The 16,153-nt window shown below is 53.3% G+C and overlaps 1 protein-coding gene across 2 annotated transcripts in view; it reads right to left on the reverse strand.

The window, feature by feature from the left end:
• Window positions 1–16,144, reverse strand: part of TARS2 (threonyl-tRNA synthetase 2, mitochondrial) — a 31,411-nt gene extending 15,267 nt beyond the window's left edge. For both annotated transcript variants that reach the window (XM_050930399.1, XM_050930400.1), the window contains exons 1-9: window positions 15,991–16,144; window positions 15,137–15,327; window positions 14,203–14,326; window positions 10,967–11,088; window positions 8,664–8,781; window positions 7,479–7,543; window positions 6,196–6,274; window positions 5,445–5,591; window positions 4,807–4,905 (exon numbers count right to left, since the gene is read on the reverse strand). In XM_050930399.1, the coding sequence (XP_050786356.1) occupies window positions 4,807–4,905; window positions 5,445–5,591; window positions 6,196–6,274; window positions 7,479–7,543; window positions 8,664–8,781; window positions 10,967–11,088; window positions 14,203–14,326; window positions 15,137–15,327; window positions 15,991–16,062 (1,017 nt within the window). In that variant the 5' untranslated portion in view covers window positions 16,063–16,144. The remainder of the gene's footprint in view (window positions 1–4,806; window positions 4,906–5,444; window positions 5,592–6,195; window positions 6,275–7,478; window positions 7,544–8,663; window positions 8,782–10,966; window positions 11,089–14,202; window positions 14,327–15,136; window positions 15,328–15,990) is intronic.
• Window positions 16,145–16,153: the final 9 nt, after the last annotated feature.

Raw genomic sequence — 16,153 nt, forward strand, 5'->3', positions numbered from 1 at the left:
TTGCTGACTCACAACCAGCACCCTAGATCACAGTAGTCTACCTACACAGTGGCTGCACAACAGCCAGAGCAAAGTTAGCATCATATCTTGAGTCTTCCCCTACGTTGTAACGCCAGATCAGCACACCCACCGAAGCCCAGGTAGCTGCCCTACATATCTCCAGTACAGGAACATTTCCCAAAGAAGCACCAAACCCTTTTTGTGCTCCCGGAGAGCGAGCTGGTGCACTCACTGGAGGGTCTACACTGGACAATTCAGAGCACAGCTTGATACAAGCAAAGATCAAGCTAGAAAGTCTCCATGCAGAAACGGCCTGACCAGCCACCTCGTCCCCAAAAACTATGAACAGCCTAGAGGACACCCTCAATGACTTGGTTCTATGTATGTAGGAGGAGAGTGTCCTGAGAACATCAAGGGCGTGGGAGCTTAGCCTTCCCTTGGCTACAGTGTGGTTTTGGGGAAAAAAAACTCACAGGTAGGTGGATAACCCGATTTAAAGGAATGTCAGATATCACTGTCAGTCAGATTTCAAAGACACCCAGTCTATGAAAAATTGTGTGCAGGGGCCCTGCCATCGGCCCTTGTATCTTGCCTCCTCTTCCACCCAAAGTTATTGCCACCAGAAAGGTGGGTTTGATGTAATGATGAAACGTGGAGCTGATGGCTTGAAAGGGGGACACATCAACCTTGCAATGTATGGTGCATCACGATTTGACATGTCAGACATTTTAGGAGCAGGAGACAAGCTGTGCCTGCCCAACGCATGGTTCTTAGCTCCAGGATTTGCGTGAAGTCTTCCACACCCCTCACATCTGGAGGTCGTCCAACCCATTGTGGAGGCATCTGTCACCAAGAGTGGGAGGAGGGTCTTTCAGAGGGTCTCTCTACCGGTTTAATTACAGGACTTCTGGGGGGGGAATATGCACTGACAGAACCTGGTGGTGCCTGCTTGGCTGACACAGACTTAAGCTGTCCCTGCACACAATGAGGATGAAGTTTAGCATGCTGAGCTACGTACGTGCAGGAGGCCGGGGGACCCAGCATCCTAAGCCGAGTTCTCAGGGACGCCTTGGGATGACAGGCCTAGCATGGCTTGAAATCTCTCCTGCAGTAGATAAGCCACTGCTGTTGTGAAGTAGCTCCTATAAACTGTCCTTTGGGTCAGAGGCAACAGTGACTTTTCTTTGTTGACCTACGGAGGGGAAAAACTGAATGGAGACGGTCACTTCTCTGTCCATGAATGAGCTGGTTGTCTAAATATGGGAAAAACTGGTCTGTCCTTGTTTCTTGAAATAAGCTGCATTTTGAGAATCTTCTTGGAGCTGCAGAAGGGCCGAATAGCAGCTCCCTGTGCTGGTAATGGGACTCGTCCACTTGAAATCTCAGATACCTTCTGTGGGCAGCACCAATCGCTATCTAGAAAAAGGCATCTTTGAGGTGCCAGTCGTATGGATCTAGGGTTGGAGTGGCAGAGGCCAGAAGCACCATCCTGAATTTGAGCTTTTGAACTAAAGACGTTCAACTGCCTCTGGCCCAGCCTCCTTTCTTTCTGGCAATCAGAAAATAACGAGAGTAAAATGTCGTCACTTGTGTTGCCAGGGGACCTCAGGCAAGTCACGTCCCACCCCCGTGCCTCAGTTTCCCCACCTGTAAAATGGTGATAATGATACTGCCCTCTTTTGTAAAGCACTTTGAGAAGTACTGATGAAGAGTGCTAGATAGGGACTAGGGAAGATTATTAAAGCCCCTTGAGGTACTTCTCCCACTACACAAGAGGTTCACAAGTGCTTGCAGCTCCCAGCGTTACTCTTCTTTCTTCTCGCAGGAGTGTTGTGGCACCTCAGAGACTAACCAATTTATTTGGGCGTAAGCTTTCGTGGGCTAAAACCCACTTCATCAGATGTATGCAGTGGAAAATACAGTAGGGAGATAGATATAGATATATATATAGAGAGAGAGAACAAGAAAAACTGGGTGTTGTCAGACCAACTCTAACGAGAGTAATTGATTAAGATGAGCTATTATCATTAGGAGAAAAAAACTTTTGTAGTGATAATCAGGATGGCCCATTCCCAACAGTTGACAAAGTGTGAGTAATAGGAGGGAAAAAGTTAGCATGGGGAAACAGTTTTTACTTTGTGTGATGACCCATCCATGTCTAGGCTTGAATAAAGACTGGGAGTGGATGGGTCATTATACAAAGTAAAAACTGTTTCCTCATGATAACTTTTCCCCTCCTGTTACTCAGACTTTCTTGTCAACTGTTGGAAATGGGCCATCCTCATTATCACTACAAAAGTTTTTTTTCTCCTAATGATAATAGCTCACCTTAATCAATTACTCTCGTTAGAGTTGGTATGGCAACACCCAGTTTTTCAGGTTCTCTCTCTCTCTATATCTATATCTATATCTATATCTATCTTCCTATTGTATTTTCCACTGCATGCATCTGATGAAGTGGGTTTTAGCCCATGAAAGCTTATGCGCAAATACATTTGTTAGTCTCTAAGGTGCCACAAGTACTCCTCATGCTTTTTGCTGACACAGACTAACACGGTTACCACTCTGATTCCTGCGAGAGGGGCTGAGAAAACGGTCAGGGAAAGCAAAGGGGAGGGAGAGAGAGTCTGGAACTGGATGGAACAATCCCTTCTATGACCTCCAGCAGTCCCTTCAGTTCCCAGATGGAGGGGATCTATGGTGAGAGACGATTTGGGAATCTGTCTACTTGCAATTTAGGAATTCTGGTTGATCTTATGCGATTACTGTCTGCTGGACTGCCGCGCAGTAGGCGTAGTCAGCTCACGTGTCACCCACACCAGGAACAACGGTGGGCTGGTTAACCTGGAAGGCTCCCATTCATAGGGGGGACACCTTAGGACAATGGGACAGCTGAAGCTTGGGAAAAATCAGTCTGCCTGCGTTTATGGGACAGGCTGGGGTTTGGAGCAGTTGAATTTGTCCACAAACAGGACAAAGAGCCAAGGTGTTGAGTGAGGTTAAGTCTTTAAAACCACAGAGACTGGGTGAGGCAAGGAGGGAGAAAACGGGAGATTGGGCAAGAAAGAGAAGACAAGAAACCAGCTGCACAGGAGAGAGAAAGACTCCATGAGCCATAGGAGAATCCACGTGTAGGAGAGGGATTCTGCACTCCTTAAAGAACAGTGAGAAAACCGAGGCAGGGAAACGCGTACAGGGGTGTTCCCAGATTGGTCTGAGCTGTACAGTTCCCGTGGGCGCTAGAGGGTGATCAGGCTCTAGAACCTTTACGGAGAACTGTGCGCCCGTTTGCTTTGTTATCCCGTGTCCCAGCAGAGGCCAAGTGTACATGTGGGAGGGGCCGTGCTTAAGCTACAGAGGAGGTTAAGGGGTCAGCATTGGTCCTGGGAGAGTAGGGAAGCCCCATTTCCACAACGGGGTAACAGATAGTGAGCCTGTGCCCAGGATATGCGCCAGAGAGGTCAAGGATCTGAGCGCTGCAGTATGCACAGCCCAAACACAGTAGCCAGGATGGGCTTTGGCAAGACCCAACAAATCTGCAAACTCCTCCTGACCAAGGAGCCACATCTGCTGCCATGAGGACGAGGAGGTCGGACGAGGGGCAGATGCAGAAGGCTTCCTTCTGGGGCGACTTTGGCTGTTTCTAGGTTGTCCAGGTTGCTGATATCACGTGTTAGAAGATTCTGTCTCCCGGACAGCAGAGACAAAGTGCTTACAAAGCACGACCCCCAACAGATTCTCCCGGCCAAAGGAATCTGGACTTGAGTCGCTGGGCAGGTGCCGCCGAGAGTGGCTTGTACGCAGACAAGCACTGAAAGGAAGAGTCCTCCAGGAATTCGTGGCTTCTGCTCACAGCCCCAGTCCAACGGGCCAGATTGCACAGACTCTTGGGAACAGCCATGGGAGGGGATGTCTATGCACCTGTCTGTATCCCACGGGTTCCCCACTGGGGAGCAGGGTTTGCTCATAGCTTTCAGGTGAGTTATGTCCCCCCCTTTTTCTTTTTGGCTAGGTAGGGGAGGAGAGGAAGGGTGGCCCAGAGGTTAGGGTACCAGCCTAGGAAATGGGATACCTGGGGTTCAATTCCTGCTCTGCCACCAACTCCCCATGGGCAAGGCACTTAGCCGCTCTGTGCCTCAGTTTCTCCATCTGTACAATGGGACAATAGCACTGCCCTGCCTCACAGGGATGGATGAGGATAAATACATTTACTGGTCTGCAGTGCTCAGACACTACAGCGCTGGCGCTAGATAAGGACCTACAATTGACAGGCCCAATGTTTTTTTCCAGCTTTTTTTTTCCAGATGGGAGCAGGGTGTGGATGCCCCCTGGGAAGCCTGTGCAACTGGGACCCAGAGACAGACACCTCCAAGATAACCTACCTCACTGGGAACTGGGGACCCAACCTCACCCGGCTAGCTAGGTGCAGCCATGCTCCTGGCCGGCCTCTAGCACAGCTCCCTGACCCAGGTGGCTAGGGACCTGCACTCCGCCCTCTCCCCAAGGAAATCTATAGCAGACCCAGGTTAAAACACCTCTGGCCACGCTGACCAGGGAGCCAGTGCTGGAGCTCTGCACACAATGACTGTGCTGAGGGGGCTGGCGTGAGTCTGCTCCCAGGATGCACAGAGCCTGGGCTGACGGTCACAGCTGCACAGAGGTATTTGGGACAGGAAGATCTACAGGATGTCACATGGAGAAGAAGCCACAGCACCACAGAAATGCAGCAGCTGGATGGGACCTCGAAGTCACCGAGTCCAGCCCCCTACGCGACCAAGCGAACCCCGAAACAATGGCTGCCCGTACCTTAATGAAGTCAATCAGGGTGTTGTAGATGTGAGCTCCTCTGGGCAGGAAAAAGCAGCTCCCAGGACTCAGCTCATGGAAGAAAAACAATTCCTGCTCCTGGGGAGGGAATAAGAGAAGGTCTCCTGAGCGCCGCACCGAGGGGGAGGCAGGATACGGGATGACTACACGCAATGAACCCCTACATGGGGGACTGGATCCAGGGCCGGCGCCAGGGTTTGGGAGGGCGGCAGGTGGCTCCGGTGGACCTCCCGCAGGCATACTGGCTAGAGCCAGCCCTGCGCCTAGGGTGCCAAAAACCCTGGCGCTGCTCCTGACTGGATCCATGCTCTAAGGACTAAGCCCGGCAGCTGGAAACAGCAGCAGGTGCAGAAGCCTCTTATGGGACCCATAAGGTGGAGACAGAGACTCGGGCTTCACTGAGGCGGGAGACATGGCATGGTAACGGAAGACAATGGCTTGCCTGAGCGGGGTCTTGCAGGGCACCTCTCCAACCCAAGGGGTCTGCAATCAGCAGGGCAGCTACTGATCGCTCCAGGCCTGTTCAGAACTGGGGACAGTTTAGCCAGCGGGTTGGGTTGTACAAACACAGATGTAGCTGCAGCGACTCAGCCGGGGGTGATCACACTGACTCCTACCTTGCCAATCCTCCGGTGGTCCCGGCTAGCTGCCGCCTCCTGAAGCTGCTCCCACTCCTCCAGCCGTACGGGGCTGGGGAAGGAGATCCCGTACACCCGCTGCAGAGACTCCAGAGAGGGGTCTCCTTTCCAGAAGGCGGAGGAGCTCTGTCGAGAAGTGGGAAAGAGAGCTACCACCAGAGGAAAGGGCTGAGCTCCACACTGGCTGGGACAGGGTAATCTGGGATCAACACGCAGCTCTACTGCCTACTCCTCCAACTGCTCCAGAAAGGCAAAAGCTTCTGCATCTCTTGGAACAGCACGGTCTAGCGGTTAGGGCTGGGGGTCAGGACTCCTGGGTTAGGTGCTATGGTGATGGGCTTCATATAAGACACAAGGAGACAGAGTCAAGAACAGAATCTGAAACGGACTCACTGGGTGACCTTGGGCAGGCATGCACCTGCTTTGTGCCTCGATTTCCCCACTTGTAAAACAGGGATGGTACCTACTCCTTTTCCAAAGCACTTGGAGATCCTCTGACAAAGCACAGCCCGTGTTCTGTGCTGAGCATGACCATATCAGGCATTTAATATCCAAGTGTGCCATCCTCCTGCTGGAATTTTTACAGCTGGGGGGAAATTGAGGCACTGGCTCCCCTAAATTCAAGCAGCTTGCCCAGTGGCAGAGCGATACCCCCAGCACACCATGCTCATTAGACCAGGCTCCCTCCCACCGGTGCCAGCAGCTGAGCTTGGCTGGGGTTAGCACTGACCTTCAGGATCTTCAGTGCTCGGATCGTCCCTGTGTGCCTGACGTGGGGACCTCGGCAAAGGTCGATTAACCCCCCGCACCTGGGGAAAGGAGAGGACAAGGTTCAGAGCACAGACAGAGAGCCAGGAGCAGACAACAGGTGGGTCACAGATAGGTTGGCAGCTTCGGGTCTAGGGGCGAGGTGAGAAATGCCAGGCTGGAATGAGAGAGCAGAGGAGAAAGTCAGAAGATGCCCCAAGTGGTCCGAAGGGGCCGATGACTTAGCATGTAAGCTCCACTTGTACAGCACCTAACAAGACGGGGTCATGGTCTGTGACTCAGGCTCTTAGGCACGACCATAATGCAACTGGCTCACGTGAAGGGAACTTGGATATCACTTCCACGGGTGCAGGATCAGAACCTGGGACAACGCCTGCAAGTGGATTCACACCTCCCGCTCCCACCCAGCTGTGCAATCAGCCACGAGGGCAGGATCAGGCCCGTAGCACTTTGTGCCAGTTCTGTCGCACTCCCTCCCATCATGGTACCCGGACCCACAGCCCAGCCCGGGGAGGTAGGGCCCAAGCCCCTGCATCATTCTAGCTTTCCAGCAGTGATTGTCGCCCCCGCCCCTGAATATGCCTTTCACAGGGAACGCCTGTACCAGCCGGCGGTGTGTTAGTTGCTGGGATTTTTCCAGCCATGCAGTGGGCACCAAGAAGTCATGGTGCCACCTAGATCTGGGTCTGAGCACAACTCAACTGCAGTGAAGTGTCTGGACGTGGCCGTGTTTAACGAGCGGAGCTGCAAAGGGTCACAGCCACAGCATGGGGAAAAAAAGTGCTCAATGGAGCTGGGGCACTGAGGGGCACCCTACAAGCACCATCTCGCCTTTCTGGGGGGGGTTGGAAGTTGGTGTGCTACGTTACGTTGGACAATCGCTACTGGTGGCAAAGGACGGTACGTGATGTTACAAACCAATCTACTCTGGTGAGCGCCTCGGTGGAAGCGCTGCTGCAGAACGGCTCGTTCGAAAACCACCACCGGAAATCAGTACAAATAGTTCCATGCACTAAAGACTGACGGCAACGGTCATGTAATCAATATACACACAGCATGGCCAGTTGTCTGTATGAAGTGGGATTCACGTTTTCCTGACCATGTGAAGCACTGGGACACGGCTGGGGAACAGGGCACTTTCACCTCAGGGCCACAAGTCTGGAGGAACAGGGGTCACAGATCTCTCCCTGCTCAGCACCCTGGGTGCGCCAGGACCGTCCCACAGACTGCAGGGCCTTTGCTCACCTGTACACCGTGGCAGTCGGTGACTTCACTTTCTCCTCGATCACCTGCAGCTTAAACTTGTTGTACTAGGGAAAGGAAAAGAGAAGCGCACAGGGCCAGTGATAATGATACAGCCCACAGACAACTAGCAGCTAATCTGCTCTGAGCTGTTGCTATTCATGGTTGTTATGTCAGTGCCCAAGAATGGGGCCCTCTTGCGCCAGGTGCTGTACAGAGAGAGTATCGGACAGCCCCTGTCCCAAAGAGCTTCCAATCTAAATGCCACTTACAGGAGCCCACAATTCTAGCATGTACATGCCCCCTGCCCTCTCCCTACAGCAAGCTGCCTGGCCCGTCAATGCAGCCAGTACGCCCCTCAGGTCAGAGACTGGCTCTTCACTTCCTATGCAGTGTGCCAGGCAGGCTTGTGGGCGAGGCTAGACACAGGAGCTGGAGGCAAGAGGGCCCAGTGGTTAGAGTGCTAGCCTGGAACTCAGGAGTACCTGCTCTGCCACAGACTCCCTGGGTGACCTTGGGCAAGTCACTTGTGGCCAGATTTTAAAAGGTCTTTTTGGCTCCTAAGCGCAGCTGAAATCAATCGGAGTTAAGTGCCCAAATACTGTTAAAAATCTAGGCCTCAGTCTCCGTGCCTCAGTTTCCCCATCAATAAAATGGGGATAGCACTGTCCTGCCTCAGAGGGGTGAGGATAAGCGTAGCGAAGATGGCGAGGTGCTCAGGCACTGCAATCCCGGACAGGTTAGATATACAGCTAACATCAGCTCTCACAAGAGGGCAGGGCTGGCTGGACTGAGAAGAGCTGGAAAGGATGACAGACATACCCTGAACTGAGCGGGGGCAGGCAGCAGGAAGGCAGGTTATTAGCCCCTGGGTGGCTCTGGAAACCAAGCAAGCCCCCCTGTGTGCTCCAGAGGGGACAGACCTACCCCAGGGGAATGAAGGAAGGCTGCTTCCTGGCCATGCATTCGGCAGGGCCATGTCTAGTCCCAAGGGATGTGGGCTCCCATCGCTTCTCACAGGAGCTGATGGGACTCCTGCAGGAGCTAGTAAGCAAAGCTATTTGCACGACTGTTTACTTGGCCCTGGGGTTCTGTGTGACTCCCACTTCTGCCCCAAAGCTGATTCTGGGGCCCTGGAGGGAGTGGGGACTGCTGAGAGCAATGACATAGACAAACACATCCATCCACCTTAAACAGCTCCAGCAGGTCCTCTCGGGACACTTCCAGCCTCTCGAAGGGATGCTTCTCTCGGACAATGGACTTGCACGCCTCCTCCAAGGCTGGGAGCTCGCTGCCCAGCACGGTTCTGCAGAGAGAGCGAGACATTTTTAAAAGCCCCAGTTACAGAACTGAGCCCTGACTGCAGATTCTGGCAGGTGGCCAGAGCGAGTGGCCTTAGCAATGGGTCTTCACCCCCCCTGTTTGCACCTGTTCCCCATGCACTGCCAAGTCAACACTAACTGCTGGAGGAAAGGGACAGACATTGGTGTAACGGCCAGGGGGCTCCAGGGAAGCAGAGGCAGGTACGGTGCTGCCGACGCAGCCTAGCGGCGTGGAGCACTTCATGCTAGTTTATCCCAGGATGCCACCTAGTGGAAGGGAAAACAAACAAGCCCACGTGACAACTGCAACTCGGCTTCATAGTTTAAGGCCAGATGGGACCATCAGCCCTAGGGATGTAAATATTGTTTAAAAAAGTACCCGTTTCAACTATTCAAATGATATTGGTTCACCGCTGAATCGGTAACCAGTTCAGTCAGCAGAAGGGGGCGCAGCGTCGTCCGCAACCGGAGAAGACTGGCTGCACACGAGTGGGGCGTGCGTCAGGTCCTGGGAGCCACAGGAGAGAGGAGGGGTGTGGGGGGGGGAGGGCAGGGCAGAACTCACCCAGGCTCTTCTGCCCAGTCTCATGCTCCCCACCCTCCCTTCGGTCTGCAGCGCCCTGCGCAATGAGCCCACTGCGGGCAGAAGCCGCCACCAAGTGGGGGGAAGGCAGCAGGGATTTGGGGGCCCAGCAGCAACTGGAGCAGACTCGACAAGAGCAGGAGCATCCCAGCTGTGGCTCCCCCCTACCTGGCTGGGCATGTGCTGGCCGGCATGCGTCCCAACAGTGACCACCACCACCTCCACCAGGTACCTGCTGCCCGGAGCAGCAGCAGCAGCCGCTGGCGGCGGGGGCAGCCAGGCAGCACCTGATTTACCAGTCTGTTGTAAACATTAACTGCACTATAATGATGGTAAGACTAATACCCGTCGGTTACCCGTTTCATGTTTTACATCTCTAATCAGATCACCTAGTCTGATCTGCACAGCACCAGCCAGTGACTTCACCCACAGGCCCCTGCACCAAGCCCGGCTAAAGCATTTCAGGCCACAGGAGACTCGGCGGAGCCACCGGGAGAGAACAGAAGGGGCAGATGCACCAGAGGCCCCTGCTACGGCAGGGAATGGATGAGGTGAGATCATAGGCGTTGACTTTTGGTTTTGCTGGCAGGGGCCCCACACGGCTCTGCCCCTCCCCCGAGGGCCTATCCCCACTCCGCCTCTCTCTGCTCCCCCTTCCTGGTGACTCTGTCTAGCCTCCGCCCCCACCCATTCACTCAAAGCGGCAGAGGAGGTTCCCCCTCCTCAGCAGGGCTTTGGAGCAGAGCCCGGAGCTGAAGCAGCTCCGAAGCAGTGGAGCTGCGGGTTTTTGCCTGGAGCTTGCCCCGGAGCCAGAGCACAGCTCCAAAGCCCTGCTCCTCAGGGTAGGAAGGGTTGCCCAGTGGTTAAGGCACAGGCCTGGGGCTCAGCTGTTCTAGGTTTGATTCCCTGCTCTGCCACAGATTCCCTGCTTAGCCTCAGGAAAGTCACTTCACCTCTGGGTGCCCTAGATCCCACCTTCCAAATAGGGCTAATATTTCCCTGCCTCTTAGGCTAAATCTATTCATGACTGTGTGGTGATGGGGGCAAGGAGGTATTAAAGTTCTGACATTCACAGCATCCCCTGGCAATGAGTTCCACAGATTGACTGCGCTGCGTGAAGAAATACTTCCTTTTGTTTGTTTCCTATCAGCTCTAAGCTTATTAAGGTCTATTTCCAGTAGATAGAATGTGATCACCTTTTTCCAGTGGCAGTGTGCTTTCTGTTCCCATTAAGTTACTCAGTAATTAGAAATAAAGTCTTAAATATTGTTATCTATTTATATAATGCATTTGATACGTCTCCAGCACAAATGAAAACACACTCCAGTTCAAGGTATTAAAGATGTAAAGATTCAAAACATAAAAACAAATTTAAAAATTGAACTTGCATTTACAAATGACTGATTTAAAAGCCTGTTTTAGCTCTGGAAACAGTTCAGTTTTATAATAATACAGAAATCCCGAGTGTGTATCTACAGTCACTCAGCTGGATGATTCTTAACTGTGCCTTAATGAAAATATGATATGATGCTATCCAGACGCCACCAGGCCTTCCACTGGGATGCCCAGCTAGGTTCCCCTCTTACCGGCCCGCCAGGTACATGTCATAGAAGAAGCCACTCTCTGTGCTGGGCCCGTGACATAGCAGGGCTCCGTAGAATCGCTCCGCTGCCACTCCAAGGATGTGGGCACTGGAGTGCCAGAAAACCTGGGGAGGGAAGAGACCTGGGGTCACGTGATGGCCCGCTGTGTCCCACATGGCTCTGGCCCATTGGGATCCCAGCTCCAATGAAGACTCAGAGCACTGGCTTAACCCAGACATCCTGCAGCCTCTCACATATGGAGTGCCTGCTTGTTCAGAGAAGGAGCCCAAAGTCCCTCGTTAGCTGTCTTTAGGGGGCCCGCCTGTTCCCAGAAGGTAGTGTTATCTAATGGATAGAGCACTGGACTGGGGACTGGACTCATGTGTTCTATTCCCACTTCTACTGCTAGGTAATATCGGGCAAGTCACTTCAGCCGCTCTGTGCCTCAGTTTCCCCATCTGTAAAATGAGGACATTGAAACTGATTGCTTTTGTAAACTGTTTTGAGATTAAGGATGAAAAATGCTACAGATGAGCTAGGGACTATTATACTCATTATACACGCTGTACCTTCCCTTTTGGTTAGCTTAGCCACTCTTTGCATTTCTGCTCTGCCCAAATCCTTGCCCTTATCCCTGGCCTGCTTGACTCCTGTCAACCAAAACTGATTTTTCAGCCTTTTGCATCTGTGCTTTTGCCAGCGCAGTTTATGCCAGTCAGATACCAAAGTGCAGGAGACATTGGCTAGTCCGGCATCTCAGCGACAATCCTCTGCAATTGCAATGCATAAGATGGGCCAGCCGGGCCACCGCTTCCCGCAGCTCCCATTGGCCGGGAACGGCGAACCGCAGCCGCTGCGAGCAGCCGTACCCGCAGACGCTCAGATAAATAAAGCATCTCGCAGCTCACCAGGGGCTTACCAAGTCTGGGAACCACTGTTTTAGAGTATGGTTGGGAGAGATGGTTTTGCAAAGGACAGTTAAGATCATCTATCAAACTCCGCTTCCTTGGTGACCCCCACACTCCAGCAGGCGCATTAAGGCAGTGGTTCTCAAAAAGGGGTACATGTATCCCTTGGGGTACACAGAGGGGGGTACATCAACTCATCTTGATATTTGCCTAGTTTTACAAACAGGCCACATAAAAACCACTAGCGAAGTCATTAGAAACGAAAATTTCATACAATGACTTTATATATTATGCACTGAAATGGAAGTAAAATATTTATATTCCAATTGATTTATTTTATAATTACGTGGTAACAATGATGAAAGTCAGCAATTTGTCAGTAATAGCGTGATGTGACACTTCTGTATTTTTCTGTCTGATTGGGAAGCAAGTAGTTTTTAAGTGAGGTGAAACGTGGGGGTCTGCAAGACAAAGGAGACTCTTGAAAGGGGTACAGTAGGCTGGAAAGGTTGAGAACCATGGCATTAAAGGGACAGAAACTAGAAGCCACAGAAACAGCCCAGATTAGCCACTGTCCAGGCTCCCTTTTCCTACCACCAGGGGGCTCCTTCCCCACAACTGAACACCAATTTAGCTACTTTGTCACTAGATTTAGGAGGTTTTGGTTTCCCTAGCAAGAAAATAAGTGTCAAAGTGACCAGTGACAAATCTAGCGACTTTTACTGCCAATGACAGTGACATTCAGAGAAAGAAACCACCACTATGAACGGTCACAAAATCATTCACAAACAGCTCAATAATGTCAATAAAATCAATTCGGGGCTCTTCTTGGTACATTCTGTTGGACACCAAGTCAATGTCATGATGTCTCAACTGAGCATGTCCTCGGAAGGAATCGCATTCCAGGGCTGCTTGGGCTGAGATCCCTGCAATCTGCAGGCGAGGAAAAGAAGTTCGTGGAGGCTAATTAAATGCTTTGCTAACGCCAGGTGCACTTTGGAGACAGCAGCACGTTAGCCAAGGTGTGTTTCTACCCAAATGTGTCTTTTCTCACCACTCCGTAGGAGGTAGCACAGCCTGTGCTGCAGGGTACGGTGGCTAATGAAGTGGACAGAGCAGGGGAGGTAGGTTAGCCAGCGAGGAGAGCTGCACGGATGGAAGGTGGGGTGGGATGAGACAGGGCCATGTGCCCCATTGGGGCAGGGGGAGGAAGGGCACCGTGCCTCCAGCGAGGAAGCCCTCACTACAGGATCAAGGGTGGCGCTAGCTTGATTTTGGTTCCCCTGTATTCCCCTTCCCCTGGCTTGGCCTGGGGTTAGCTGCCCAGCTCTTTTCAGAAATCAAACTCTGGGAGTGGGGGGGGGGGGGGGATCTGGCTAGCGGATTTTTGTTTTTAAATCTACTTTCTTGGCTCCCTGCAGAGCCGAGCTCAGGTCAGGCGAATGCCCTCTTCCCCCTGGCTCTGGGTCCTCCCTTTCACTAACCTGTCGGCTCAAATCCAGGCCGGCAAGGCCGAGGCTGGGCTGAAATTCACTGACCTGGGCTGCAGTGTACAGAGCACCCTTCCCAGTGAGCAGAGGGCACTGGCTCACATATAAACCTTAAGCCCTCTGCTGAATAGGCTTGGAGAAGAGGAGAGCATTTAATCAGGGCCAGGGAAGGTTCTGCCATCACAGGCAAGCCCCCTTAAACGGGCGGAGATTGGACTCTCAATGAGACAAACAGCAAAGTCCGTATGGCTGCGGTTTGTAAATCCTCCTCTGCTTCCCCTCGGGATCAAATTGTTGTAATTAAAAGCCCAACAAAACAACCCCCTGCTCCCCAATTGCACTAACGTGGTGTTGCTTTATAAATGAAACTCACAAGATTAAAGGGGAAATATTCATTAGCCCAAAAGCAGAGGGTCCTTCCTACCAATCGGACACATTTGGCAGATCATAACCCCAGCACCTCTGGGAAGTGCTTAATTTGTGCTGGGGCTTGCCAGGACTGAGGGCAGCTGAGCCCTGCCCCCCCTTTCATCACAAAATAAGGACATGCTCAGCTGAGATGCAATATTGACTTGGTGTCCAACAGAACGTAGTAAGAAGAGCCCAGAATGGATTTTATTAACACTATTGAGCTCCTTGTGAACGATTTTGTGACTATACTCGCCTGGGCACGCGCACTTGTGTGTGTACATAATTCTCTGTCGACTTCCCTGGAAATTTTGTTTAGTGACATTTTTGACTCCTTCTGAGTGCTTAAACACTGCACTGAGTGACTTTTCAAGGTCTGGCTGGTGACTTCCTGCTATGTGGAGTTGGCAACACTGTGCCAGGTATCACTCACCGCCTGCCCCTCTGGAGAATCAAAGCCCAAGAATTCCAAGGTGGCGCTGCTTTCCAGAGGGCGATCCAGGTCGTACAGAGCCCCGTTCACCCTGGCGGCCACTGCCCCCTCAGCCAGGCCCTGGCTGGGAAGGAGGGAGGTGACAGAACACACTTCAGTACAGGACACGTGACTGGCCAGTCAGACGGGGGATCTAGCATCGGGGAAGGGGCCCTGGAGCCAGGTCTCTGGCCCAATTACAGCCCAGGGCGAATAAGGGTAACTGCGCAGTGAGTTCTCCCCCTGCACTCCCCTCACCTAGAGCTAGAGGGATCATGTCTCCCAGACCCACTCACACATGGACCCTCTCTGCTAAGGCTACCAGCAAGGAGCCAGTTAGAACCAGCCTGGACACCAGCCAGCTACATCTGGCAAACCCATTTCTCGTTGAGCCGCTACTCCTCAGTGAGGTGCTCTGCCTGCCCACGCCTAGTGGGGGCTGCTGGGGCCAAAGCAGAGGCTGCACACTCACCCCAGCAGGGGGAAGTCCCCCCAGCTTATGGGCCACCACTCGCGCAGTTCCCCAGGCGGATCACGGGCAGCAGTGGATTGCACCTGGGCCTTCTGGTTTTAGAAGCACGAGCTGCCTCTACCCCAGGAGCCAGGAGACCCAGCTCCATTAGCCACGGTGTTGTGGGCTCCATGTGGGCCAGCCATCACTGGAGGGGGACAGAGCACCACACTGAGCAGGTGTGAGTTACAGTAACAACATTCGGGGTGTGGGAGGCGGGTTCGAAGGAGGAAGTCCGGTGCCCAAATCCCAATGAACAGAGTCCAACTGAGCGCAGCCAAACCAGACCCCTAGGGGCAATGGACTCAACACAAACTCAGAGGTTTAAAAGGTTTTGAAAGCAGACAACTTCATAGGAAGAAAACGTGCAATGGCACCCAGTACCCGATTTGTGACGCCACATGATACGGCGTGGTTCTTAGGGACTCTCCTTCCACCTGTTGGCCATCGGGTAGGGAGATCCGGATTGGCCCACCTGCCTTCTGTGCCCGGTCCACACATTGCTCATCGTAGGCAGCCTTTAGCTTCTCGTACAAACAGAGCCGCTCAGCGAGGTGGGGTAAGAGAGCGCCTGCCTGGAAAAGAGGGACTGGAGGAAGTTAATGACGAGAGTGGGGTCTAGCGGGTAGAGGATGGGCATGGGAGTCAGGACTCCTGGGTTCTCTTTTCCCAGCTCCAGCAAGGAAACAAGACAGAATGGGTTGAGCTGGAGGGGGCTGGGAGTCAGGACTCACAGGGTTCCTCTCCCAGCTCTTGTTGGAGGAGCGCTGTTTAGTGGTTAGAGCAGGGTGTGCACAGAATCATAGGATTGAAAGGGATCTCGAGAGTCTTCTGGTCCAGTCCCCTAAACTCATGGCAGAACTAAATATTGTGCATTGGGAGGGGGGTGAGAGGGATGTAGGGGCTGGGGCATTGTGTACAGCTCCGAGCACAATGTGCCCCCAGTGCCGCTGGAGCCTCTTGGTGCCCCTAAGATACCCACAGCCCCATAGGGGGCACTTGCGGGGGCTCACCGCAGCAAAAAGCTAAACACCCAGCCGGCTTGGCCTAGCCCCAAGGAGCTCCCTGGGGAGGGGGCACTTCCCCTGCCTGCCCCAGAGCCGAGTCCCTCGCCCGACCCGGATCCCCTGCTAGCCCCCACCGCTGGCGCAGGGCCAAGCCCAGGCGCAGCAGAGAGAAATGGGCCAGCGCGGGGGGCAGCAGGGAGGCTTCACGCTGCAATGCAAAGCCGGACGGACCTGGTACCACCTGCGGCTCCAGGCAGGGCCCCTCCCGGCCAGGATCGTCCCCCAGGGCGCGAGGAGCCGCATGGCCCCCCCGGCGCACAGCCCGGCTTCCCGCAGCAAGCGGGGGACTCAGCCCGCCTCCCTCGCCCGCTGGCTGGGCAGGGCTCCCCCCCGG

This window comes from Gopherus flavomarginatus, chromosome 20 (genome assembly GCF_025201925.1).
Source record: "Gopherus flavomarginatus isolate rGopFla2 chromosome 20, rGopFla2.mat.asm, whole genome shotgun sequence".
In the NCBI taxonomy this organism is placed as follows: domain Eukaryota; kingdom Metazoa; phylum Chordata; order Testudines; family Testudinidae; genus Gopherus; species Gopherus flavomarginatus.